The sequence below is a fragment of the Corvus kubaryi genome, unplaced genomic scaffold (genome assembly GCF_017639235.1).
Source record: "Corvus kubaryi isolate FWS band 111438036 unplaced genomic scaffold, C.kubaryi_AGA036_p1.0 133, whole genome shotgun sequence".
Taxonomy (NCBI): Eukaryota; Metazoa; Chordata; class Aves; order Passeriformes; family Corvidae; genus Corvus; species Corvus kubaryi.
The window spans coordinates 14,365,887-14,391,690 of record NW_024580667.1 but is presented as its reverse complement, the minus strand read 5'-3'; the positions used below and the strand labels follow the sequence as shown (position 1 = coordinate 14,391,690).

The 25,804-nt window shown below is 36.5% G+C and overlaps 1 protein-coding gene across 2 annotated transcripts in view; it reads left to right on the top strand.

Moving 5' to 3' along the window:
- MOSPD2 (motile sperm domain containing 2) overlaps positions 1-18,130 on the top strand; it is a 32,951-nt gene extending 14,821 nt beyond the window's left edge. For both annotated transcript variants that reach the window (XM_042037524.1, XM_042037531.1), the window contains exons 7-15: positions 582-620; positions 1,594-1,718; positions 6,791-6,961; positions 9,149-9,261; positions 12,617-12,713; positions 13,471-13,567; positions 14,222-14,351; positions 15,489-15,591; positions 16,093-18,130. In XM_042037524.1, the coding sequence (XP_041893458.1) occupies positions 582-620; positions 1,594-1,718; positions 6,791-6,961; positions 9,149-9,261; positions 12,617-12,713; positions 13,471-13,567; positions 14,222-14,351; positions 15,489-15,591; positions 16,093-16,239 (1,022 nt within the window). In that variant the 3' untranslated portion in view covers positions 16,240-18,130. The remainder of the gene's footprint in view (positions 1-581; positions 621-1,593; positions 1,719-6,790; positions 6,962-9,148; positions 9,262-12,616; positions 12,714-13,470; positions 13,568-14,221; positions 14,352-15,488; positions 15,592-16,092) is intronic.
- Positions 18,131-25,804: the final 7,674 nt, after the last annotated feature.

Here is a 25,804-nt window from a genome sequence, read left to right as displayed (position 1 = left end):
ACTCTGAATATTAGATTTCAGCTTGCTGATCAAAGTTCAAAGCTTTGATCAAATATCAAACTTAAAGGCAAGTGCAACATTGTTTTTTTTATTTTGACATTCAAGAGGAAAAATAATTGGGACACAAGTATTTTCAAATTTCTATGCTAAAATAAAGAATATTTGGAAAAAATAGATATACAAAGACTTATGTTTATTTGTTTCTTTGTGAAGTAGGGGGTGCTGAATGTACTTGTTAAACTTTCTTCTGTTCAGTAGCTGCTTTTTTAGGTTGGATTGAGATCTTGCCTTTCTTTGCCTTATTTGGGAGATGAGTTATTAGTAACAATAGGTCAGAAAAGTAATATCCCAGGAAGTATATGAACAATGTATAACTTGGAATTTTATTACCTGTTTTCCAAGCAAGCAGCTAATGTTTCTAAATAGCAATAGGTTTGTACAAAATTGCTTATACAGGAAAGTGAACATGGAGGTTTGTAAAAGTGAATATTTACTTTTTACATGCATATTACTGCTGTGCTTTCTCTTAAACAGAGAAATACCTAGCATGTGGTATTCAGATTTTTTTTTTTTCTTTTTAGCAAAGATAGTAATATTTGAAATGCCATGGATAATGAACGGTAAGTTGTTTTTTTCTTTTTGGATTGTGATAACTTTTAAAATACAGCAGCATAAATAAAAAGCATTTTTCTGCTCTGTGTAGATACAGATGAATAATGAAGTTTGTTAAACATGCATCTTTAAATCTGTCAGTTTAAAGGTTGCATACTTTTTATTTTTCCTTCTATCATTGTATTTTGGATCATACTTTACATGAAGTTTTTATTTGTCCTGCTGTTTTTAAAGGTTGGGAGACCTTGATAAATAATTTATTTCTTGAATGCTTTTTAACTAGAATCCTTTCAGCAATTCAATCATCAGCAGTGATGGTGACTTATAACCAGCTCAAAACTAGAATACACAGTTTAAGTTAGATGCCTGACACTGCATGCTGTAACTGTGGTTACATTTATTCTGATATGGGTATTTCAATAATTATCTGTAGCTATAGCGTACAGGATAGATATATTATTCCTCTTCTGTTGTCATATGAATACATATTTTTATGTTGGATTTATATTTTCGTACATATCCATGTTTTACTATCACTGAAATAACAATGGTCTTTGTAGATGCTTTGTAGATCTAAACAAATATCCTTTAAATCAGCAAAACATTTCAGCGACGAAGAGTGTGTGTGTATCTTTCCCAACCTCCCTCACGCAGATTTGGAAATACAACTGGTTTTACCCACTCTCTACTTCAAGGGCTAAATTCCAAGACAACAGAGTTGTCAGTTATTAAATCAAAGATACTCTTTCCATTTTCTCTGTAAATAATACCTTTTTTCCCTTGCATTGCTTATTCCAGTCATAATAGATACTTTCAGAGCAGGTTCTGTAGTATCTTGAGGGATGCAGCTCACTTGTGTTGTGTAAGATCTACCAATACACTGAAAAAACCCTACAAAAACAACCAAAATAACAAAACTCCCTTCCTGACGTCTTCTATATACCTTTTGTTTTGTTTGGTGTTTTCTTTTGTTTTTTAAAGCTGCATTTAAAATCGTGAAGGGTTGGCTTGGCCCAGATGCAATAAGCATGTTAAAGTTCACAAACAAGAGTGATGTGCAGGAATACATCAGTGGAGAGTATCTGCCACCTCACATGGGGGGAACTGTAAGTATAGTAACATTTCATGTTTCTGTTGTGATAGATTGAGACACCTCTATAAATCCCATATGTGGCGTCGAGGGTTGGCACTTCACAGATGAGAGATTTCTTGAAATTGTTTTGCCAATGATAATTTTAAAGTCATGGTAATATAAAATAAGTTAACTTCATGAGAATTTGGTATTGGCACTCTTCAAGTAAAGAACTATTTTTTTCTGAATCATTCATCCCTTTATAAGTCAATGGAAACCGCTTAATTTTTCTTAAAGGTCTGAAAAATTATCTTTTTTAAGTGTCATTCTTCCTTGTACTTTTATTCCTCTCTGATGAATTAGAGGTGGTGTTTGTTTATGAAACAAGTTCTATGAACAGAAAGTAGGTTTCATGGCCCTCTGGGAGTTCTAGTCCTGCTCCAAAGCTATAATTCACTGAAGACAGTTATATTGTAGCTATTTTTCCTTTGTTGTCTCTAGGGCTGCATTTTAAGACATGGCTGTAGAAGATTGTCATCAAAGAGTATAGTAGAGCTCCAAAGTGGTACAAGCAGCATCAGTTTAACAGAATCAGAATCCAGTTTTAGTGCAATCTAAAGAGTGGAACAGCACAAGCAACTTGCACAACAGGTTTCACTCTTCACAAGGCTAGTAGATCAGTATTGCATAATCTTTAGAGTAAATTTGCAGAAAAATGATGCTTTAAAATGTTTATAGGCCATTTATGGTAGTAGAATAAGCCCATTGCAGGGGAGTTACTTTTAAAGTTTTTTTTTCTACCTTTTATTTTCTGAAGTACTTTTGGCATTATGGCAGTAACAATTTGGAGAAAAGGAGGGTTGTGTTTCAGCAATAGTAGGGGAGGACATGTTCCTTTCTATATGAGTTCAGGGTAGTGTTATTGTGGCCAGAACCTATGAAACTTGTTTGGGGAACATAAAAAGATGTTACCTTGATTTTTATTTAACTGAGATTAGCAGCCTTTAAAAAGTGCATGTGATTCTTGAAGAAAAGGTACCCTTTTTCTCCATGAAAAATTGCTGCCCCAACTCCTAGTCTCATGTAAGAACTTTCTCAGGTGGAAGAAAGCTGAAATTGCAGCACCACAGGAGTGGGCATTGAGGGAAGGGCTGATGATATCTGAAGTGGTTTCAGTAAGGAATGTTATTTAGCAATGGTTCTGGGCCTGGCTCCTGTGGTGTTGTCCTACTGTTGCAATAGAGGGGCAAGTTTTTTTCCTCATTAAAGCTGAGTATCTCCCATCTGCTTTTTAAACTATCTTACCCAATAGTTCATTATGTCTTTAAAGATAGAACCTGTGGTTTTGCTAAATACCCTGCTGAAGCATCTGATGGAACATGCAGTCTTGTAGTTATCTCTAATCCTGCCTTGGGCCTGAAAGGTCTCATTGCTGATCAAGCTGGCTCCATGTTGCTCGTCTTCTGAAAGCATTAACAAGTTTCAGAATCATGGAGGCAGCTTATCCAAATCATTTATCTGGGGTAGGAAGTTGCAGTGGCAGAAATAGAGTAGTGGAATAGTAGTAAACTTGCTTGACAAGGACTCCTGAGGTTTTGACAATTTCAGAAAAACAGCTGTATCTGCCTATTAAAAGCCCTGTATTTTGAACCAGCACATGCTTTGTCTAAGTATTGAGTTTCACTTGATGGGTGTTTTGAGCTTTTAACCTCAGAACTGTCATAATTTGGAAGAATCGATAGCAAATACTGAGACTCCAAAACTGTGCTCTGGATCTTTCTTCCCAAGGTTTCTTCAGTGTGTACAATAAAGCAGGATCTTTGCATCTCTCTAATAGCAAGGAGTTTTTCAGTGACCAGACAACAGACAATTTAATGCTTTTTCTCAGAATTTAACTTTTCTTGATGTGATTAACCTTGGCTTCTCTTAGTGACTAGGTAGAGTACAATTCACCATTATTAGTATTGTCAGGCCTGGCATTTTTTCAAATGCAGTATCTGACTTGCACAAATTGATTCCTTCCATTTTTCTCTCAAGTGTTTGCTTTTGTTTGTGAGGGACTTTTTTTTTTTTTTTTTGCCTTCTTCCAATTCTCTCTCTGTCATCTTTGATTTCCACATGTTTAGTTACAGATGTTCATATTTGCAACGCGCATAATGCCAGTGAAGAGCACAGCATATCTGTGCATCCTTTGTATTCAATACAGTGGCTGTGACTCATCTTTCTGCTGTGTCCCCTACTAGGATCCAGCTTTGAAAAGCCAGGTCTTGCCAGATGTACACAACTAGTGAAGCAGATCATTTGGTGGATACCAAGATTTGGAGAGATACCAAGATTCCACTGCACTTATGTTCTTTGTGTTCCAGAAGAATGTTAGAGACTAGTTCTGGAAGTAACAAAAAAAAATCCATAGAATTCATAATGTTGGAGTCAGTGACTACTTCTCTTGACTAAGGGAACTGTTCTTTGTCTCTGTTGGAAGCCTCCAAGCTTCAATGTCTCACTGAAGTTATCTTTAAGCATGTTTTAAGTCTGTCTCAGGGTCACTCAAAAGATGAACCAGAAACTTTCCATAGCTTTAAAATCCTTTGATCGACTGTCAGCCAGCTGAGAAAGGAGGAATATTACAGGCTTGATTTGAGACAGCTAGTGGGCAAAGGTGTCTCCAGAGTATCAAAACCATTAAAACTAATTATGGAAAACAGAAACTTGGATTTTGTAGGACTTTGGAATATGAATTTGATCTAAGTTCCATTCAAGTCCTCATCAGTGTCTGTTGGCTGTGGCTATTACCATACTGCTAATCCATACATGCTATGCACCACATGCATGGTTCTTGTCCTTAATGCACAGAGGTCATTTTCTTTATAGCAGGTTTGTTTTGGAGAGCTTGTCAAAATTGCCCAAGACAGATCTAGGAGCTAGCTAATGCTAGGCAGCCTGGAAAATTAGGGTTAGATGCTCAAGAGCCACTTGGTAGTATACATTCGTTACTAAATGAAAAATATTAACATAGTGTTTTCTGGCTTTCTTGTCTATTGTATCACACATTCTGCCATTTCCAGCTGATGGAACAGTCCAGTTCTTAAGGCATACACATTTCTGACTGACCAGGGAGATTTTTTCTCTCCAAGACTATTGTACATATAGTGTACATTGTGATGCAAGGCGTGTACACACAGTAGGGTTTTAATTTGCTGTTTTGCTCAGTCTTTCTTTATCAGAAGATGGATTTAACAAGGATCAAGATTCCCTCAACTGGTGCCAATATTGAACAATGTATGCAGCTGCTGTGCTCTTCACCTGGGTATCTAAATTGATAGCTCACAGGTTTTCTTGGAAGTACCTTGTATAGGTCAGTGGCCTGAAGTTAAGACATGGCTAAGCTTGCATATGGCTTCATGACTGCTGTATACATGTAATCTTTAAAAATATTGCTACTATGATTAAGACACCTCTACAAAAACTGCCAAAAATAGTAGCATGAGTTCTCTGGATCTGCTATAAGAAAGAGCCGTAAGTCTACAGAATGGATGTATCAGGCATTGAATAAATCCGTCTTGTTTACCTGGCTGAGGTTTTCACCCTGTTAGTAGATATACCCATGTCACTGAAACTCAAGCACTGTAACTATGAAGTGTGGGACTTTGAGTTGTCCCACCGATGAGATTTTGTTCAGCTGTTGAAGATATCCAGCAGCATGGATTAACAAGGCCAAGTAAAGCATGCAGCAAAATTAATTTCCCTTTATTAAGGTCACTTTGTTATATGCCCTTCATCCTATGCTGGAAGGGAGTGAAAAGGCTTTATTGGTTTGGATAAGGGGAAGCTGGATATCTCTGTCTTGTTTTTGCAAATGGGGGATGTCAGTGTTCTGCAAGACTACTGGAATGTTTCTAGCAGACTGGAGTCTTTTCTTCTAATAGTGATTTAGTCTGTAACTGATACTTAAAGCTTGTCCTTCAGGCCCTTAATAGGATCTTGTTTGAGCCAGGGAATACCTGTTTCATTCAGCTAGAGGTCTTTGACTGTTGCTACAGCCTGAAGAATAGATGTGATTTAGGCCTTGATTATAGATGAGCAGGAAGTATGCTGTTTTGTTTGTGGTTTCTTTGAATGGTTCCCTTTAAGACTTTTCCCTTTTAATTTCTCTTAGCATCACATTATTCCTTGTTTTGAGAAAATGTACTTGGTTATGGAGAGCTCTCTTGGAACACCTTTTTGTAACTCCCTGCTGAGGGAGGCATTGTTTGGGGAGCAGGGGCATTGCTCAAGTCTGCCTCACAGGAGTCAAAGCTATGTTTCTTTTCTCCATTGGAAAAGCTGACAGACTAATTCAGTTTACTCAATGCTTAAAGCTCAAAATGCTGTAGGAACAAAGATCCTCATTCAAACACTCTCTAACATTACTTTTAATGAAACTATTTCGAGAATGTTAAGAGAATTTCTAGTTAGCAAAAACTGTTTTTTACTGATCTTCCAATGGATCTACCTTTACTGTAGAGTCATTGAGAACTTAAGTATTCTGCTGCTGCATTACTCAGATGTCTTAAGTATGGTCTTTAAATCGATTTGGCATTCCAAAGACTAAGATCTGAATTGCAGGATATGCTAAACATCCACACATTATGTTAAACTTCAGGGATTAATTGGGGTTGTTTCATGATTTTGGGGTTTATTTCCTTTTTTTAAGCAGACCATTATGAAACTAACATACAAGGAACAACTGATGTTTTTCATCACTTTTGTAGTATTTTTAGAAATAGCTATCATAAGTTTTAAACTACATTTTTGAGAACTTAAGAAGAGAACTTCAGCAATAAGACTCTGAATGCTGATTCTTGATAGAACAGCTTCTGCAGTTCTGCTGTGAATATAAATAACAGTTATAGTTTACTGGCTTAATTGGATGACTATTTGTCTGTGGATAAAATAGAAACTCTTGGTGTCAGCTTTCTGTATAGGGGTGCAACTTGAAATAGATAAATGAAGCAAAAGTAATGTGAAACAAGAAACAATGACAGTATTTCCATTTTAAAAACCCTAGAGAAGGCACTTCTAATCCTCTTGAATAACTCTTCTGTTATAAATCTCTTTATCTTTTAGGATTCTTTCAAGTACAGTTATCCTCCATTGGTTGATGATGATTTTCAAACTCCTTTATGTGAAAATGGGCCCATTACAAGTGAAGATGAGCATGAAAGTAAAGAAGAGATAGATGCAGACACCAAGGAGGCTGGGGAACTGAATGAAGCACAAAACCTTAATCAGAAAAAGGTATCTAACTGAAGGTTTAGGCAAGACTAGCTAGATGGTTACAAAGTGGGACAAGAGGCATATAATTTTGGTTACTTGTCTGTCTTTGTGTTGTACTTTTTCAACAGTTTTTCTGTCTTCCAATTTGACAAAAGAACTCAGGAAAACTGAAGAATTATAGTTTCAGTTTCAGCGTTGATTCTTGGTCTATTAAGCCAAGTTTCTGCTTCAGAATGCGTAAAATGTGCACTAAATATTCAGTGCACATCTCTTGGAATATAGTGAATTGTGCAGTAAAATGATAAAAGTTTCTGTACTTTGTTTTCAAAGGCTGTCTTTCTAGTTGGTTTCTTTTTAATCTTGGGATATCTAGTGGTGACCATGTCAAAATATATCTCGTTTTCTCCGAATCTTAAATCAGTATGTACATGAGAAAATACTAAGTTAAATATTTATGCACTACTGGATGTTAATTTGTTATCTTAAATTATTGATAAAATTTTAACATATGAATGTTTTCATTTATTCTCAGGAGAAATTGGAGTATTCCTACTCCATCAATCATGTTTTGCAACATAATCTTCTTGCAGTGTTGTTTATCCAGAAATAAAGGCATTGTTTTACACGAGTTCATATGAAGTGATATTTAGGAATATGCAGTAATAGTAACTGGGGATATTGTTCTTGAAAATAGTAGAAAAAAAATTTGAAATTCACTAGCTTATTGTCATAATTAATTTTGGAATATGACTTGCAAAACTTCTGTTTAATGGAGTAGAATACAGTTTCATTTACCGTTCCAGGTTTGTCAGAATAATTTGAAACGTGTAGCTCACTAAGTATTCCAGCTGTTATTTGCAACTTGGCCAGTTTTAAAAAAATAAAAAGATAATTTCACTGACCTTAAGGTCAAAAGGAAGCATTACATAACCACAGTTAGACTCAGTAGCTTGTTTTGCTTGTAGCACATTTTTCAGTGTATGATTCTTAGATATGGAAACATGGAGAATTTCTGCTCAGTGTGTGAGTTCCTTTGGTGCTTAATAAGCCTCAGTGTTTGTTGGCTTTTAATTTGCTTGGGTGACTTAGCTTTCTACTTAAGGTATTTTGGCTTTTTTACTTTTTTTACTCTTGAAATACCATAAAGCAAATAATTGTTTTCACTTTTATACAGTGTAACCAAGGTGCTACTCATTTTTTTTTCAGTAGAGGGAATCATGAGTGATAAACTTGGTTAGTAAGTGCCTGTCCTGTAGATGCTTCCACTTTTGTGTCACCCCAAGACATATAGTAGTATTTTTTCCTGGTAGTTTATGTAGAACAAAGCCCAACATATAACTAGTGCAGTGTATTTACATACTAACCTTTTACTATCACTTTTATATAATTAAGCAAAAAGATGCTGTGTGGGTTCTTTTTATATAGCCTATTTCATATAAAGTTTTGTATTCCTTTCATTCCCATACTTCAAACTTGCATGAACTGAATTCTCTTCATGTCTTTTCTCTGTATTAAAAGTGGAATAAAAAGGAGGCTAAACAAACTCTTCAGCCAGCTGATCTGGAATCATGATGTCACTAATTCTTTCAGTCTTCTGCACATCCCCCCCCAGCACCTGCCCTGTTTTGCATGTATTTTCTTAATGTTATGGAAGAAAACCCTCAGAACCTAAGAGGTACCTGCAGTTTTGAAAGCACCAATTCAATCAGCATTATTTCTTTTATGTTCTGCAATACTTCAGAGTCTCATCTAAAAGCAATGAAGATACGTTTAGCAACCCTGCAATGCAATGAGTTGTGGAATTGGTACTAGGTTTTCTGTTCAGTGATTGTGTTGGGGCATCTGTTTTAATTTTAATTTGCAGTGGATGAATAATACCAGTGCTTTATAATCTTAGATATTTGAAGTGCTATAACTTAGTGTGTCTGGAGTTTTCAAAAACTGACCTGGGCAGCAGGAAAATACATGGGAAAAAAACAAAGCAGAAGTTTTGTTTCATGCATGTTTAATGTGTTATATAACTTCTATAGTAAATCATTTTATTCAGTGGACTTCGAGCAGCTTCAGGGAATGAATATATATAATGCTTGGTCTGTAATATGTAAACTGTTGAAATAAGCCTCACCATATTCTTTAAAATACATGCATGGTTCTGTAACATGTAATCCAGGTTTCTAGTTAATCATTATAACTATCATTTTTACTCAGATGAATTCTATAGAACTAATTTCCAAATCAGAGGAAACTGACAAAACAGAGGTCAAACCAAAAAATGCAAAGAAAGCATTAACCACTTTTAAAGGACCTTTATTACATATCAGGTAATAATAATTTTCTTTAATTTTCTTTTGACAATGTGCCTTGGACATTTGATTACTTAACTCTAGTTGGTTTTCAAAATAAATTTTTTTCAGACTATTGGAGGAAAACAAATTATAAACAACTTTTTAAGAAGGCTTTTTAAAAAGCTCAAAGAATTTTTCTAGTTTTACAAGATTTTAGTAAATCTTCTGGTGTCACCAAAGATTGGCATGCTTTTTGTATGAATAGATGTATATTCCATAGAATTGTAGAAGTGTTTTGTTTATATTGAGAAACCATCTGACTAAGCATGTCCTTACCTGTAGTGAGAGCAGTGGTTGACCTTGATTGCACTGGCTTAACAAAAAACCCATGTTTCATCAAGCCAGTTTTCACTGTTGTATCTTGCTTGAATTCTTTTAGCTTATGATGATATAAATGTCTACACTAGTAGTTTCCTCTAGTTAAACTTAAGGAATGGGTCCAATTCATTTTATGTGGAAAGGGCTCTATAAATGACATATCTACTCAGAAGGTTTTGTTGTCCAAGATGCTACATCTTGCAGTTAATTTGCTTTTTATCATTAAACTAGGAAAAAGAAATCAATTAGCCAATATAACTTTTTCTTTTCACTGCCTTTCAGGTTAGGATGCTTGTTTAGAATTTGATTTAGATGGTAACTTTTATTTTCACTTTCAGTTTGCTATTAGATGAATGAAGAAAATATCTAATTTTTAGGTAATTTCTTAGCTAACTTTTTAAGTACTGTATTGATTAGTTTTGGAATGAATTTGAATAATAATGTGCTCATTAGCATAAATATATTTTATATGTGTAAATTTTTCCTAATTTTGAAATGAAAAACCTCCTCTATATAGCCTTAGTTTCTTGTATGGCAAGACAAAGGCATAAACTGCAGAATTGTGATTACAAAGAATGTTAAACATTTTCTGGAACAATCACAAATGTAGATGTTTTTCCATTCACTTTTTAATTAAAAAAAAAGGGGGCACAAATCATAAGCAGACAACAACAAAAAAATCCAAATAAGCTAAAACACTTCCAACACCCCCAGAAACTGCCTTTTTTTTTCTCTTAAAATACTTCAAGCTGTCATTGAATAGAAGTAACTTACATGGACTGCAACACCTGGAAGAGTAAACTTAGTCAAGAATAGTGGTGTTAATACTTGTAGTCTTGCTGTCATGGAAAATAAAATACTGCTGTCTCCATTGTCCTTGCTGTTTGTTTGTTTTGTTTTTAAAGTAAACTCCTGAGTGTAGCTGTTGCTCTTCATTAATGCTCTCCCTCTGTGGAAGCTAGAACTAGTTTTCATTTTCCTGCACTGATTCACAGGCCATTGAACTGAAGGTGATTGAACCAATAATATATAGTGCCATTCATAGCCAGTTGTAGGCACCTATCACAGAGACCATAAGCTCTGCCCCCAGGAATTAACTTGCATCCTTGCTTATCTCCCAGCATTGTCCTGTGAAGGGAGCAGCCTGGAGCCTGAGCACACAGCTGAGGCACTGCAGCTCTGGCACCATAAAATTGTGGACCAAAGCTGGGCCCTTGTGCTCTTTTGTTTCTTGTATTTGTAGTCATGCTCCTGAGTCAGCTGTCTCCCTCATTTAGACCACAATTGTATTTGCCATGTATGCCTTACAATGAAAGGCTGGCTCTGACTTTCCTTCTCCATCATTGAATTGTTTGGTCAGACAAAAAGCAGCAGTTTCCTTGCACTGTCTGGAAGAAGAGCAGCTTGTGGTGTGTTGTGGTACGAGAATTTCTAGTACAAGCTGGTTACATCACACACATCAGAGTATAGAAATTTTTGCTTCTGTAAAAATGAAAAAGCTTGGGTGTTTGTTTAAACAACCCCCCCCTCCTCATGGCTACATACCAACTACCCCCAGTGCTGTGGAACTTGATTTCACAGACAAGAGCCATACAGCTGTGGTCCCCAAGCCTTTTTTTTTCCTTTGATCAATGGCCATAGTTGGTAGAACAAGAGAGATCAGGCTCTGGCAGAAGTTCCTTCCCTTGATCTCTTTTTGTGGCTTGTTTTGATGCTAGTTAATGTTATCTTGTTTCACTTAGGTTCCTCTTGCGATTGCTGTTACACACAGCTGCAGTAGTACAGTATTAAGATAGCTAAAATATTTTGTAGCTACAATCTTTCCATTCCCTAGCATTGGTTACTTAAACTGAGAATTTGGAAATGAAAAAATACTGAGAGGAGGAGGGAATTACCTGATTTTAAACCCATCAGTTTTTTGGTTTCTACCTTATTTGGCACACTTCCTTCTTTCCCACCACAAAAGAAGTAGTCTAGTCATGTGGACTGACTAATGCATTGTAAAACATCAGCACCCTATCATCACAGTCGCCTTCCTTCCTGGCATGGGCGTTCACACTTGTCCTACAGCCCCAAAGGGTTTTCTTCTCAGCTCATACACTGGTTTAAGTGGGAGGAGAAAGAATGATTGGTACTATAAAAGGAGGTCTTTTGAGGAGGAGGTCAAAGTAGCATGAATTTGGCATTCTAAAAAGAGGACATGGGGGAAAAAAATCACATGTTTTGAAGAAGAATATGCAGTTCTGTGTAGTATGGAGTAGTACAGCAGTTCTTTGTGTGCTCCTAATGTGGCATAATGAAAAAAAGTTCTTCACTTGCTACTCAAGTTTCCTTTCAATTTGTATTATATGAGCATGCCCTGCCTTTTACCTACTTGTGTTCATTTGAATGCTTATCCAAAATGAGTTGTGTTTGATGTGGTTTAAAATATCTCATGCATGACTCTTAATTGTGCAAGAATATTAAAAGCAGGCAGTAACTTTATTTATGCATGTGATAGCACAAGTATGTGAAGACTGACTCTTAAGTACAAGAGAATTCAGCTGTCGTGGTTGAAATGATTGCCAGTCATGGATATCTGCCTTCTCTTATGTGTGCACTATATCCATGACAAGGACAGATGTTTGAGGTGGAAATTACTCCCTGTCTGTGACACCTTGTATTCCTTAAAATGAGTCTAAATTAAAACCAAGGATGCTTTCCCTTAACACACTGCCAAAGGATTAAGCAGCTGACTGTATACCTGTTGGCTGTTCCTGCTGTTACAGCTGGCAGAAGTCAAGGGCAGTAATCAGCTGAGGCAGCTAGTTCCACTTGTCACGAGTCAACCCTGAGCTTCACTACAAAATTTCTGCGTTTTGTTTTCACAGCTTTTTTTCATTACAATCTGTTTATGCTGACTGTAGCTGCAGGGTAGAAAGTATTTTATTTTCCTGGAGGTGTGATCAGGTTTTTTTATGATCTGTTTTAAAGATAATCTGAAGAAACTAATTCTTTTAAAATTTCCTATTAGCCCAGCAGAGGAGCTATATTTTGGATCCAAAGAAACCGGAGAGAAAAAATGTTTGATAGTTCTCACAAACGTCACTAAAAATGTAGTGGCTTTTAAAGTAAGTGTCTTATGTGTGGCCTGGTTTACTAAATGTATAGCTTTTTCTTGTTTTGTGTCAGGAGGAAGGATACTATTAAATCCATTTTATAGACAAAATTTTTTATTGTGTTGTGATGTTTGAGGCAGGTTAAAGAAATCTGGCTGAATTTATCCCTATGATGTACCACCTTAAAGGGGATAATTAGTATTACAAATCTTTGGAGCACTGACTAAAAAAGAGCTAAAGTGATGGTTAGTTTTTTAGTGAGAGTAATACTTCTTGAAAAAGAAAGGCTTGAGCATTAAAAAGTCACCTTTTTAGAATTTTTAAATATTGGCTGGAAACAAGTTGCTCTGAAATGATGCAGATCCATCTGCAAATGTCACTATCAAAGGAATTAATAGTTATATTTGCCTCAGAAATACTGAGTTTACATGCATCTTTGTGGGGTTTTTCCCATCTTTTGCATTCTCTGCACATTAAAATAACTTAAAGTTTTCATATTTTCATATTTATTATAACACATTCTTGGCTGGTTTTAAATATGTATGCAAAAGAAAAATAGCAAATGCAAGAAAACAAAGGATAAAAGCAGTTGAGAGGGAGGAAAAAGGAATAGGCAAGAGTCCTATTATGCCTACAAAATGATGTATTTTAGAGACTTGTCCTAATAGTGAAGCTTTTGGGGATTTAGTTATTACAGAACGAGAGGAATTATGAAGCAACCGTAGTTTGTGGATGCACTTATTGTATCCTTCGTATTTCTTGTTTATAGGTGAGAACAACTGCACCTGAAAAATACAGGGTTAAACCCAGTAACAGCAGCTGTGAACCTGGCACATCATTAGATATAATAGTCTCTCTTCATGGTGGTAAGTAAAAAAATAGATTTTGTAAGAAATCTGGGCAAGTTGTATTACTAGACTTAAGCTCTAGACACTGATGGTTGTATGTGCTTGCTGCTGTAGGACTGACTGGTGCCCATGTCTACTTGACTCTTGTATGAAAATGGTACTATTTGTTACAAAAACATGGGTGTCAGAAAGGATTTGAGTAACTGGCTGTACTGATTTACTACTCCACTCAGGCATAAGCAGCTGTTGTCTGCAACCCCTTTTGTTTCATATCTTAAAACCCAGAAAGTCTGAGTGGCAGTTGTCTTGCTGGTTCATTATTACAGTGGGAGTTTATCTGCAGTATTCCTAAATTGTTGCAAGCACAGGTGAATTTGCTGGAGAATACACTCTTTACAAAATTTTGGGTTGTCTTTGAGCTATTCAGATGAAACTAGTTCTGTTAAAATAAACCTATATCATTTTTTGAAAACTGTAATTAGAATTATTGAGCTTTAGAGAATGATTTCCATATATTTATTTGTAGTAAATCAGTGTCTCGTGTCCTGCAATAAACAAGCTTTCATTTTATGGTACTTTTGTGCAAAATGCTTCTCTCCTCCTTGTAATATTGTCATTTTATCTAAGCACACTGTTGCCTTTTTTTTTTTTTTTTGTCTTCCTTGAGGGCAGGTTTCGCAGCTTCTTTGCAGGATCGTTTCCTTATAATGGCAGCAGAAATGGACCAGTCTTCTGGAGCAGGTGGGCCAGAACTGACTCAGTTTTGGAAAGAAGTCCCTAGGACCAAAGTGATGGAACATAGGTAAGCATATGGTTTTCTGTTAACAGGGATTTGGGGGTTTTTTAGCTTTTATTGCTTGGCTGAGTTCTAGCACTTGTATAGCATAATCAATGAACAATTCTCCAAACTCACTTGTGGGCTTACTGACCAAAATACATTACTGAGACTTTTGCTCTGTTTTAACTGATTATCATGGTATTCCGTACATGCTCTTCTTCTTTTCTTGTTGTTGTTCTTGTGCAGATTAAGAGTTAAATGGAAAAAATAGGAATGTATGTGACAATACACATGGACAGTAGGGGTTTTGGTTTTTTAATAATTTAATAAGAATGTGTCGCTTGAGTTTTCTAAAAGGAAGCAATCAAGGAAAGCAGACATATTAAATGCAAAATTATTTTCTAGACAATATTAAAAATATTCCCTTTCTACTGGGGAAAATCAGTATTTTATAGAAAAAGTCTGTAAAACCTATCACATGTTCATATGTGTATTTTTGATATTTAGTAGTGAAAAAGTCATCTAGAAAAATCACTAAAAAAATACATTTCCCCATACACTTTTTTGAATGTACCTGTTACTCTTCTCTCTCATCCAGTCACATTGGGTTGTATCACTGAACATGTCTAGGAAAAGTTCCCTGCAGTTTTGACTGGTTTTTTGCCTTAGATTTTTCCTGGGGTTTTTCTGTGGGTTATATTTTGCGGGGCTGGTTTTTTTTGGAGCTGCCTTTACCCCCTCATGGCTAAAACTACTGTGGAAAAAATATTTTGTGAGTCTTGATGCCTAAATCTTGCTTTGTGTTTGCTTAAAGTGCTTATCCTGTATTTCCCTTTTGAATAAAATCTGCATCATGTGAGTGACCTTACGCTTCCTTGCATAAGTGTTGTAGTTTATTTGGGTTTTTTTAAGACAGACCCTGAAACAACAGAGAGAGGCTATTTGCTTACAAGTGTGCTGTGTACATTAGTTACTGATGAATACTAACCTGGCCTTTACTTTTTGTAAACCTGGACTAAATTTAGTGTAATTATAATTACTGTCTCTTAAATTTTAAATGTGCAGGTACTTTATCCACTTAAGATGGATTGTTTACTGTTAATTATACAATGTTGCATTAAATTGTGATTTTTGGTGCGTGTTCTTGTTCCCTTTTCACAGGCTAAGATGTCACGTCATAGAAAGTAGTAAGCCCTCTTCTCTGACATTAAAAGACAATGCATTTAATATTCCAGCAAAAACTAATGAAGATTTACATATACAGGTAATAGTGCATTCCTTTGTGCTCAGTATTCAGCAAAATTATAGAATACACTAGAGATAAAACTGAACCTTTTTGGTATTTTGTAAATTATACTGTTTGAACATCTCAGCAATTGAAAGTAACTACATCAGTGATAATGATTTAATTATTTTGTTTAATCATAATGATTTAATAATCATCAAATTTTCAGTGGAGTTTGCTCATTCTTCTTGTGTATATACAGATCTGGCATATCAATGAGCATTAGTAGTATCTTTTGCTTCTGAGTGTAAAGATGTCACCTGCTTGATACAGGCCATATTGGTTATCCATATTAAGATTTGAAGCTCCTTTAGTAGAACAGATTCCTGAAGCATGTAGTGATAGAAAAAGTATTGCTGAGATACTGCTGTGAGAAGGCTTTTTCTTTTCTGTGGTTATAGTTATTGCCAAAATAGCTCAAAATTGCCAAGTACTTTCAAGTGCAGTAATTCTAACTTAATGAAACTGTTCTATTTTCAGCTAACTCATTTACTGCAGATTAATAAAAGACTTGAAGAGCAGATGAATCGCTGCCTCTGGTTCCAGCAGCTGTCAGTTGTTTTATCACTGCTATCAGTTACTGTTGCTGCCTTCTGCTTCTACCTGGCCTATGCCCAGAGAATCTAAAAAGAACTGCTGTGCCCTGGATGTGCCGCTGCCTATCATGGTTCGTTGGAGTTGAAAAGATTGCAGTGCTGCACTTGGATTCTGGAACTGCCAAAATGAGGTTTGTGAGCCTACAGCAATGAACAAGGAACAGTTTCCTGGGGAAAGAAAAGATAGAAGAAATGAATGACCAGCAAACGAAATTACTGAAATTATTCTCTAAGTTGACACTTACAATAGGGCATGACGAAGTTGTTGAAGCTAGGACCTATTTTCACTGTACAACTCAATAGAAACTACTGAACTGGGAGGAGGAAACCAAATACAACATTATTTAAGACTGTTTTGCTTTTTTTTTTCCCCTCTATTCAACTACTTTAAATACAATATTTCATTTCTTTTCATCATATTCATTCTTACATTCTGAATCACTCCCATAGAAGATGCAAACAGTCAGCTTAGTGTAGTCCAAGGTTAATCTGTTCATCTAGGAAAATTTACAGAAATTATGTAATACAGGTGGATTTTTATATAATCTGTGTATGTACATGCACATAAAGGAAGATATTTGTTGTTAGTAATTATTTTGATAATTCAGACTCATTGCTTTCTTTGGTTAAATTCCTTATTTTTGTGCTTCTTCTAAATGAAAAGTTATTGTAAACATTTCTTACCAAGTAACACATGAACAAGACGACACTATTCCTGTTGGTTTTTTTTTTTGGAAAGCAACTTGTACTCAAATTACAGAAGGAGTGTAGGAGTTGACTTCTTTACTGTGATGGCTGATTATTGGTTCATTAAAAGGCTATTAGTCAGTGTAGGAACTTACTCTGAGTTGTGCAATATGGTTAAAGTACATATGAAATTAAGAAAAAAGCAAGTCAAATCGGGAAGATTAAATACACTTGAAGGCAACATAAAAGTATTGCATCTGCCATTTCACAGAAATTGTTGTGGAAATGGTGCAAAAAGCTAGAAAGAACTTTGCTAACAAGGATTCTTTGTACTCATTGCTGTAAATATGTATATTAAAATGATAAAAGCTTAAAAGGAGACTGATGGTATCTTTCATACATTTAAAATTTTCACTCTTTAAGAGTTTTAAAAATTTAAAATAATTATGTTGCTTGGATTAATTTTTGCTCCAAATTGGCTTTGTAAAAGATTTATTAGTTTTGTCATCTGACTTCAGTAGATGAGAAGTGATTATTAAGGAAAAATAAAGGTCATACTCCTGTCTTTTTGCTTACAGTGTGTTGGTGATGTAGGATCATTTCTAGGAAGTAGAAAAGGGCAGTTTAAAACAATAAACAGATTAACTAATAATGCCAGCAATATGATTACTAAAAAAATGCCATGTAAAAAGCAAGTCTGCAGAAATGTTTGGTGCACAGTCTTCTGTCCTCTCTTAATTTATACAATGGTTTACCACATCTGCATTTTCTTAATTTTTCACTAATCTTATTTCTGCCTAGTTTGTTTCTCAGTATTTTGTATTCCTAATGAGTTGGCAATTTATATTGTTAACTGCTTATAATGAAGCTGTTACTTGGGTTATTTTTATGTGCATGCAACTCAAATTCTTTGCTTCCAACAAAATGGGTTGTTGTCTTAGTGAGAAAAGAAACAAAGTAATTTTTAACATTAAGATAATAATAACCATGCTATTAAAATGCCAATTCCTTAATTTGAGTGGATTGAATAGCACTTTACTGTAAAATTGCCAGAAATATATTCTTAGAGTCTTTGCCAATATGAATATTTTAATGTTTTGGTGCTTTCATATATTTTCAGTATTTTATTACTTATTTTATTATTGGTATTTTCTTTGTATGAATCAGATGAACATCTTTTCTATTTTAATATGTTTTAGAAAAATACAGTTAAAAAATAAATATGAGGAAATACATAGTCTTGAATGTTTAGTCATTTAAAAATAGTGGCATCTCCTGAGGTTTTTGCTTTCTTGTTAATCTGCAGATATTTAATATGGGAGGGGCCAATATGGTGATGACCCACAGTCTGTTGGGGAACAGAAGTTGTGATGGTAGTTGTCAGACAAATGTAAAATAGGTGATGATGGCTTCTTGGACAGAATGCCTGACATAATCACATAGCACATGATACTGGCATGTCAGTGGCTCCTGTCACTATGGCACAAGTGATGCAAGTGCACACAATACTAAAATATATATGGATCTTGGTAAAATGAACTATTGTTTAAACATGACACAGAAAATGGAAAAATATAGATAACAAAAAAAGGGCAAAGTGACAGTAGTGTATTTTAACTTGAAATGGACAACAGTCAGTTTGTATTTTTCTTCTTTGAGAACATCATCGTTTCCATTATCACCGAGTATTTTCCCAGTATTTTCAAAGCTTTCAGTTGTTAGTTGGTTCAGATTTTGTTTGCCAGCCCTTGGACATGGGTCTCAGTGTAGAAAGTTTTGTGTTTAACACACGCTGAAATTACAGAGTACACACCAATAACAATTTGATACCCAAAACTGAGATAAGAGACAAAATATTTTTCCAGGGTTTTGTTGGTTACGCGGCGCCCCCCCACTACAGGAAACTCAGTTTATAAACCTGTGGCATTTTAGAGCTTAGACAATTCACAAAATAGGATTTGGTTACATGAACTATCAAGATCTAAGATTTAGTTTTCCTTTCCCTCATTGTAGATTGGCAGTTACTTTTGGCTTTTACAGACAATTAAGAGACAATAAAGATTGTAATCCTAAAAATTAGCAATTTGTGCTCCAAAAGAGCACATACTCTTTCTCCTAGCAAGGAATTTTTGTTCCCTGCTCTGAGCCTCATTGTTTTACTTTACTATGTAAAAGATCAGACATTTTGTAAAAGAACAAAAAAAACCAACATGGGGGTGCAGGGCAGCAGGGACAGGAGCAGGGGTTTTAAATTACCTTTGTATTTCATCAGTGATTCCCTGCTGTAACTAATTTGTCTCTACTGTTTGCCCTCAGAATCTCAGTTTGTCCCTATTCCAGGGTTTGCTGGTTTATATGGGGTTTTTTGACTATATGGGGTTTTATGGGAGAACATTTTAAGTCTCTGCAGTGTCTTGGTGGTCCTGTGTATTGCACTGGCAGCATAAGGGTGTAAATGCTGTTCTGTTGATAAGCACAGTGTTAGTTCATTCATTTTTTATGGCTTTGTTGTGAAAGTGGGCATTCAGTCAGAATACAGAACATCAAAGCCCATCACAGGTGGCTGTAAGGATTCACTGGTTTAGGTCTGTTATAGCCCCATAGGGTGTTGGGGTCAAGACACGAGGGTGTCTATGTACAGTATGTGTATTGATTTAGGAAGAGCTAATCACTTCTAATTAGCCAGGAAGAGCAGGTTGTGTCCTCATTTCTGAGGTTAAAAAAGACATCTTCAGTCAATTTCTGCATGCTTTACTTTCCCTGGAAGATGGCTCACTGAGGAATTACAGCCTGGTGTTTCGCAGGTGCTATATTTCCATTCTGTTTGTGGTAGCACAGGTACATGATGGTAAGTGATGATTCCAATTAGGCTTTTCACTATGCCTGTTTCCTTGGCACATTTCAGCGTCACCAGCTTCTGGCTCTGTGCCTCCTGCAGCTGATGAGAAATAAAACCTCCCCCTTTCAGTTTTCTCAATAGTTTCAGTGCCTCTTTTCAATTGGAACCTCACTATGCTTGCTTTTGACCCTTTTATAGTGGTTGCACACAGTAATAAAATATATGTAGACACAGAATACAGAGGCACAACTCAAAACATAAAGCACAGAAAATCCATCTCCAGGAGCATGGCAGGGGTGAGAGGTTTCCCTTCTTTGTGGAGGAGCTGAGTGAAGTTCCCCGTGCTGGCCTTTTCTGGGACTGATTTAGGCAGCTTCCTGGTAGATCTGTGCAATTACTGCTTTGCTACTTCTGAGCAGAAGCACTGAAGTTCCCAAGCTGTATGAGCAAAAAGTAAGCAGCTGGACATTTTTGCTGGTAGGTATCTCCTCTCCTGGCTTACTTTATTCACAAGAGTGGTGCATCAGCCAGTCTGTTTGTCATGCTATAAGTCACTTCTGTAAACACTGAAAGAAGCACTGTGTGCTCAATTATTGCTGTATGATTGTTTTTTAGATTGCATTAGGCAATTCATTCTGATGTTAATAATAAAGTCCTTATACAAAGCCCTTGAAGGGAAAAAACCCAACTATTTATCAGTTGCCCATTGTTGTTGTCACCATGGCCTGAAGTGAAGCAGCAGCCCACCCAAAGGACTTCTACAGTCTTTCTCATGCCAGTTTGGGGTCTCTTGATCTGTTAGTAATTCTTTATGGAGTTTTAATTCTCTTAATACTAGTTGTGCTATACTGTATTGGAGTTGGTTGAAATGCTGGAAAACCTGGATATGGAACAAGAATCTGTAACTTTTGGTTATTTATCTTTCTACTTTTTTTAGGCTGCAATAGAATGTACTCATTATTTCACTCTCACTTGGTGGTTTTGCACAAAGTATTTTTGAACGTTTTCTTTTCTCTTAAAAATACCTTGTTAGAATGGTGGTAAATTATGTGTTTCATTCATCTTGATTAATCCATAAGATAGGCCAGCACCTGATGGTGATTCAGCTGGCAAGAAACAGGGATTTCTTTGAAAGTATTCAAAGATTTTTGTTTTTTTTCATTTTTGCAAAAACAGCTCACTGTGCTTGTCTTTTCTTTAGTCCTGATAGAACTTCCTCCTGAATTACACAAGTTTACTCAACCAAGGAGCGAAAACCTCGACCTGTGGGAACTTCCCAGAAGGAACAGATTGTTGGATATGTACTTTCTGTTACAGATCCAGCTACAAATAACAGGGTTCCTCTACTCATATTGTTCCAGTATGTGTCTGTAGGATACTGGGATGTAGCCTCACAATAAACTTGCATTGCTGCTCAATGAGAAAATTGACCCCATAGTCAATAGTCAGGAGGGCAAAGCGGAAAAATGCTGCACAAGGCTATGGTCTTCCCCAGCAGTTGATATAAGTGGTCTCTCTAGAGAAGTGTTCCCCTAATTAGGCCTCAGGAAAGGGATCAAAAGCAATCTTGACAGGTTCCAATCCACTGTGTTTTCATTAAGTTTGCAAAGAAATGTAAGACAAGAGACCTAAAGTCCAATCTCCACTATCAGTCCCACCATAACCATAATCCCATTTTGTGTTTATGATGAAATCTAAATTAAAATATCCTCTGGGCAACCATGATGTAGTCTAACAAATCCTCTGTGGCATTTAATTTTTCAAAATTGCAATTTTCTTGTATTTCCTCAGCCCTGTGTCTGTTAAAGTCATTGCCAGTTTTATTTTTGACAGCTTGGAGCTATATCTGAACACCTGTTCTTCAAGCCGCAGGGAAAATGACAAAAATAAGGAACACCATTTAAATAAACATAGATCACAATAGTAGTGTGAAAAAAGAAGCATTAACAGAATTTCTTTAGCTTTTTTTGTACAGAATGCTACAATTGATAAATTGCTGAAAGGAAAAGTGAGTCTGGGCAAACACCACAGATGCTTCATTAATCTGGTACAACTAAAACTTACAGATTGATGCTTGACCTCCTAGCATCTGATTACTGTAATTTCCATGCCCTGCAGTGCACTTTCCTCTACCCAAGTAGCATTTATCATGTTTTCTTTTTTTCTTACAATTTTGTTTGGAATTTAAACTTGCAGCTGATGGTGATGATTCACAAAAACATTTGTTAGTCTGTTCTAAAGAAAGTAGCATTTTCTTCTTGAGTTCATGGTTTCACAGGCTTTCTTCTGCAAAGAGGATGTATAAACATAGGTCCTGAGTGCAGTCTGGAATTACAAGGGGCACCTCAGAACAGGAATATTCATTCATGCTAATCTCTTGTGAATTTTAGCTACAATCCCAAACAAATATGTGTTGATGTATATATAATCCCAGATACTGCTGCTCTAGCAGGCATTGTGATTGACATGATGTGTCTTCCTACCACTCACACTGGATGTGTGTTGGAGTTCAGAGTAGGTGTTAAATCATATGTTCCTTACCCATACTGAAAGTAGACTCCAGTATTCCTGTGCTGGCTGTCCTGTACTGGTATATGGATGAGGAATATGGGGAACTGGTACAGCAGCTCTGTTCTGAGAGTCTTCAGAGAGAGCATTCATTTACTCCAACAAGTTCCCAAATTGAGGAGAATTTGCAAAAGCATCAGAGAAGAAGAAACTACTTTGTTTCACTTTGCCTAAGTGCATCTGCTGGAAAACGTGAAGTATTACAAGATAAAGAAAAAGTGAAGTAGCCAAGGAATTGCCTACTCTAAACTGCACATTGAAAAGACCTGGTAGACAAGTTAATTTTATACTTTGCCTATTTTCAGTGAGATTTACCTTCCATTAACGATTCCACCTTGGAAAAATATCTGAAGTTTCTTAGTCACATAGATGCCATCTCACAGCAAAAGTGTAAGTAGAGCATATCACATTACAATCAAACCACAAAGTAACTCATTTGGAAAGTTGTATATGATGTACTTTAATGTTTTGCTCGGCTGCTGCTCACTGGGGCAGGTGAGAGCCTCCAGAGAGGTGGTGCCACTTTAAGAGAAGCATTGTGTGTGCACAGGGGGTTTCTGGGCTGCAGAAAGGGAGAGAGCAGGAGCTGGAGTCTTTGGGGAGAGGAAGTTGAATTTCCTTTGCTTGACATGATGCAAAGAAAACCATGAAAAAGTTGCTCCAGTTAGACTGGAGGGAAGGCCCTGACCTATAAACCAGTGACCCAGGGCAGGGAGTTATTGCTGAAACTTTTGTTTCCACCTGTCTCACCTAAAACCTCTTCCTTTCCTGTTTGTGTCCTGTACACCAATAGAGGCTGAAAATAGTGAAAAGTGTTCTTGGAACAGTGGCCATACAGAGGAGACATACACAGATTTGTGTAAAAGCTCTGGGTGATTTGGAATTTGGTCATGACATGCAAAAATCACAGTGCTTTCCTTACAGCTTACAGGAACTTTTCCAAGCACTGTTTTGCCAGCATGTGTGAAATTCCCATTGGGAAGGTACCCAGTAGAAGATGTCCTAGTCTGGCCCTGCTAACGAAAGTCCCTGCACAGGCAGAGTGTGCCCTGTGTTTGTTGGCCTCATGCAGGACTGAGGCAGAGGCTTTCAAACTTGCCCAAGGGGGATGCAAGCAAGACAGACACCTTCTCATGTTTGCTGTGTGCAAGCATAAAGTAGCTTTGGTGTCCTTGTGGAGCAAATCAAACACTCTCCAGGAAGAAGTAGTCACAAAAAAAAAAGTGGATATTGCTTTGGTAGCCAAACTGAAAATTGTTTTGATCCATGCTGTGAAAATGTCTTGACCAGCAAAGTCATCTCTGTGTAATGATGGGCAGGTGTCCATGTGACTGCCCTTGCAGGTAAATTTGTTGTCTCTCAAAGCAAAATACATGTGAGGGGTTTTGAACCATATTCTTTCTTTCAGGATCTTTCTTGCCGACCTGTCTGGACCAGCAGGCAGGACACCTGGCTTTACTGCTCTCGTGTTTTCTTCCAAAGAATTTCAGCCTGGAAGAGGGATGATGCTTCAAATACAGCTCTGTCACACCAGCAAAAATGGCCTTTGTACATGTATAATACTGGACAATTTTTAGGCTGAATAATGAGTTGATCCTCAAGAGAAGTAAAAGGAGAAATAGGGGACTATTTAGTGATCAAATTGCCAGTTTTTTCAGTATTTCCCTGATATCAGTGTAGGCAGTGGCTAGATACAAAAACTGTATGTAGAGGACTACAATTTTAGCTGCAAGAAAAAATAAATCATATAAAAACTGTAAGTACTGAAAATTGTATTGACACTTCTATCTATCTCAGCTAAAAAGAAAATAGCAGTATTTAGTAATAACTAGCAGAGCTGGTTGTGCCTATACTGATACTATTCACATCAAGCTATGATATGAATGGGGAGTTTTCAATTTTACAGTAAGTGAAAATAAACTACAAAAACACCTCACTTGCTGAAAAGAGAGATATGCCTGAAACTCTTGCTCTTCTTAAGTAAAGAACTTGATACCAAAATGTAATCTTAACCATCTTATATGAACTGATAACCAAAAATGTAAGTAAATTATTTTTCAAGGTTTTTTATTCTGTATTAAAACATCTTAAATATTTTTAGGTTTTTTGGTTTTGTTTGGGTTATTTTTGGGAGTAGTATTTCTAAATGGGTGTATTTCTTCTCTAGAAAATGTAGACTTCTGCATCAGGAAAATGAGTTGCCAACTCTCCATCTAGAGACACACTTTTTTGGAGTAGGGATCTGTGTCTTCTTTGAAGTTAGGGATATATTGTGCTATTATTTACAATCAGATTTCCTTCCAGAACACATCTGATAACTCATAGCAGCTCTGCCAGAAGCTGTGGTAGAAATTGATAGACAATTCCCAATACAGTTCGCAACACAGTGCTGGAGGATAAGGCAATCAAAATATTATGGAGTTAGAGAAAATATTTAATAACTAAAGGCAGTATGTTGCTAGGATTTAGACCTGGGTAGGGCCCTGGGTAAAGGTGGTAGGTACTCCAGGAATTCTGGAGGGTTGGAAAGCAATTTTAGGTTACTGAATGTAAAGGGCAAATTGTTTAGCAGCTGAAATTAAAACAATAAGCACCTTTGTTCCATGTGTCTCAAAGGGGCACTTGGGGATGCTGAAGTGAAGGGCTGGCACACACTGCAGGCTCCCAGGGAGGATGGGGGCTAATGGCCCTGGGTGCAGCTTTGCTGGCCATGCCTAACTCGGGAGGCAGAAGGCTGTGTGGAAGAAGGAGCCCAGCAGGCAGGGAGTTGCCTGCAGTCTTTTTTTCTAATAGCTCTGCATCATTTTATGTAAATTGTACTATAATTCCTGGCTAGGATAATCTTCAGCACTGAGGGTGATTGAAATACAAGGCTGACATTAAAAATACAAGGCTGACATTACAAGGAAGTGATTTACCCTGCCTGGGTAAGCTGGTGCCTGTTGGAAAAAGGGAGCAGTTCCAGACAACTCCATCACAGTAGTGCTGTAGTGAAAAGCAGCAATTTTCCAAAATGCACGCTGAAACAGATCGGAACTGCCCTATCAGGTCTGCTTTGCAATCTGATTGTATAGAAAAAAGAAACAATTAAAAGGTCTAAGTCTTAATAAAAACCCAGAAGAGACAGGACTGAGCTCTATTGATACCATATCTGGAAACATTCTATGTAGATATTGCATATAATAGTCATTTTACTGCCACAAAAGAGAAAATATTTTTGCAGATGACTAAATTTTCAAGGAGTGAAGGAGAACCTCCCAGTTTACTGCTCCCTTTCCAACAAGCCTGGTAAACAACTGGGATTATGCTTGCATAAACACTAGTGATATACTGATGTTGAGTGGTCTGTCAGCACAAATCAGAGATTTCTTGGCTGTGGATAAGCACTATTCATAATTTATAACAATCACGATGCTGCTGAATGCAGACCTGTTTATTCAGTGTGAGACTCAAAACTCTGGTATGATGAAGAGCTGTTGGGTCTCCCATTGCTCAGCACTCT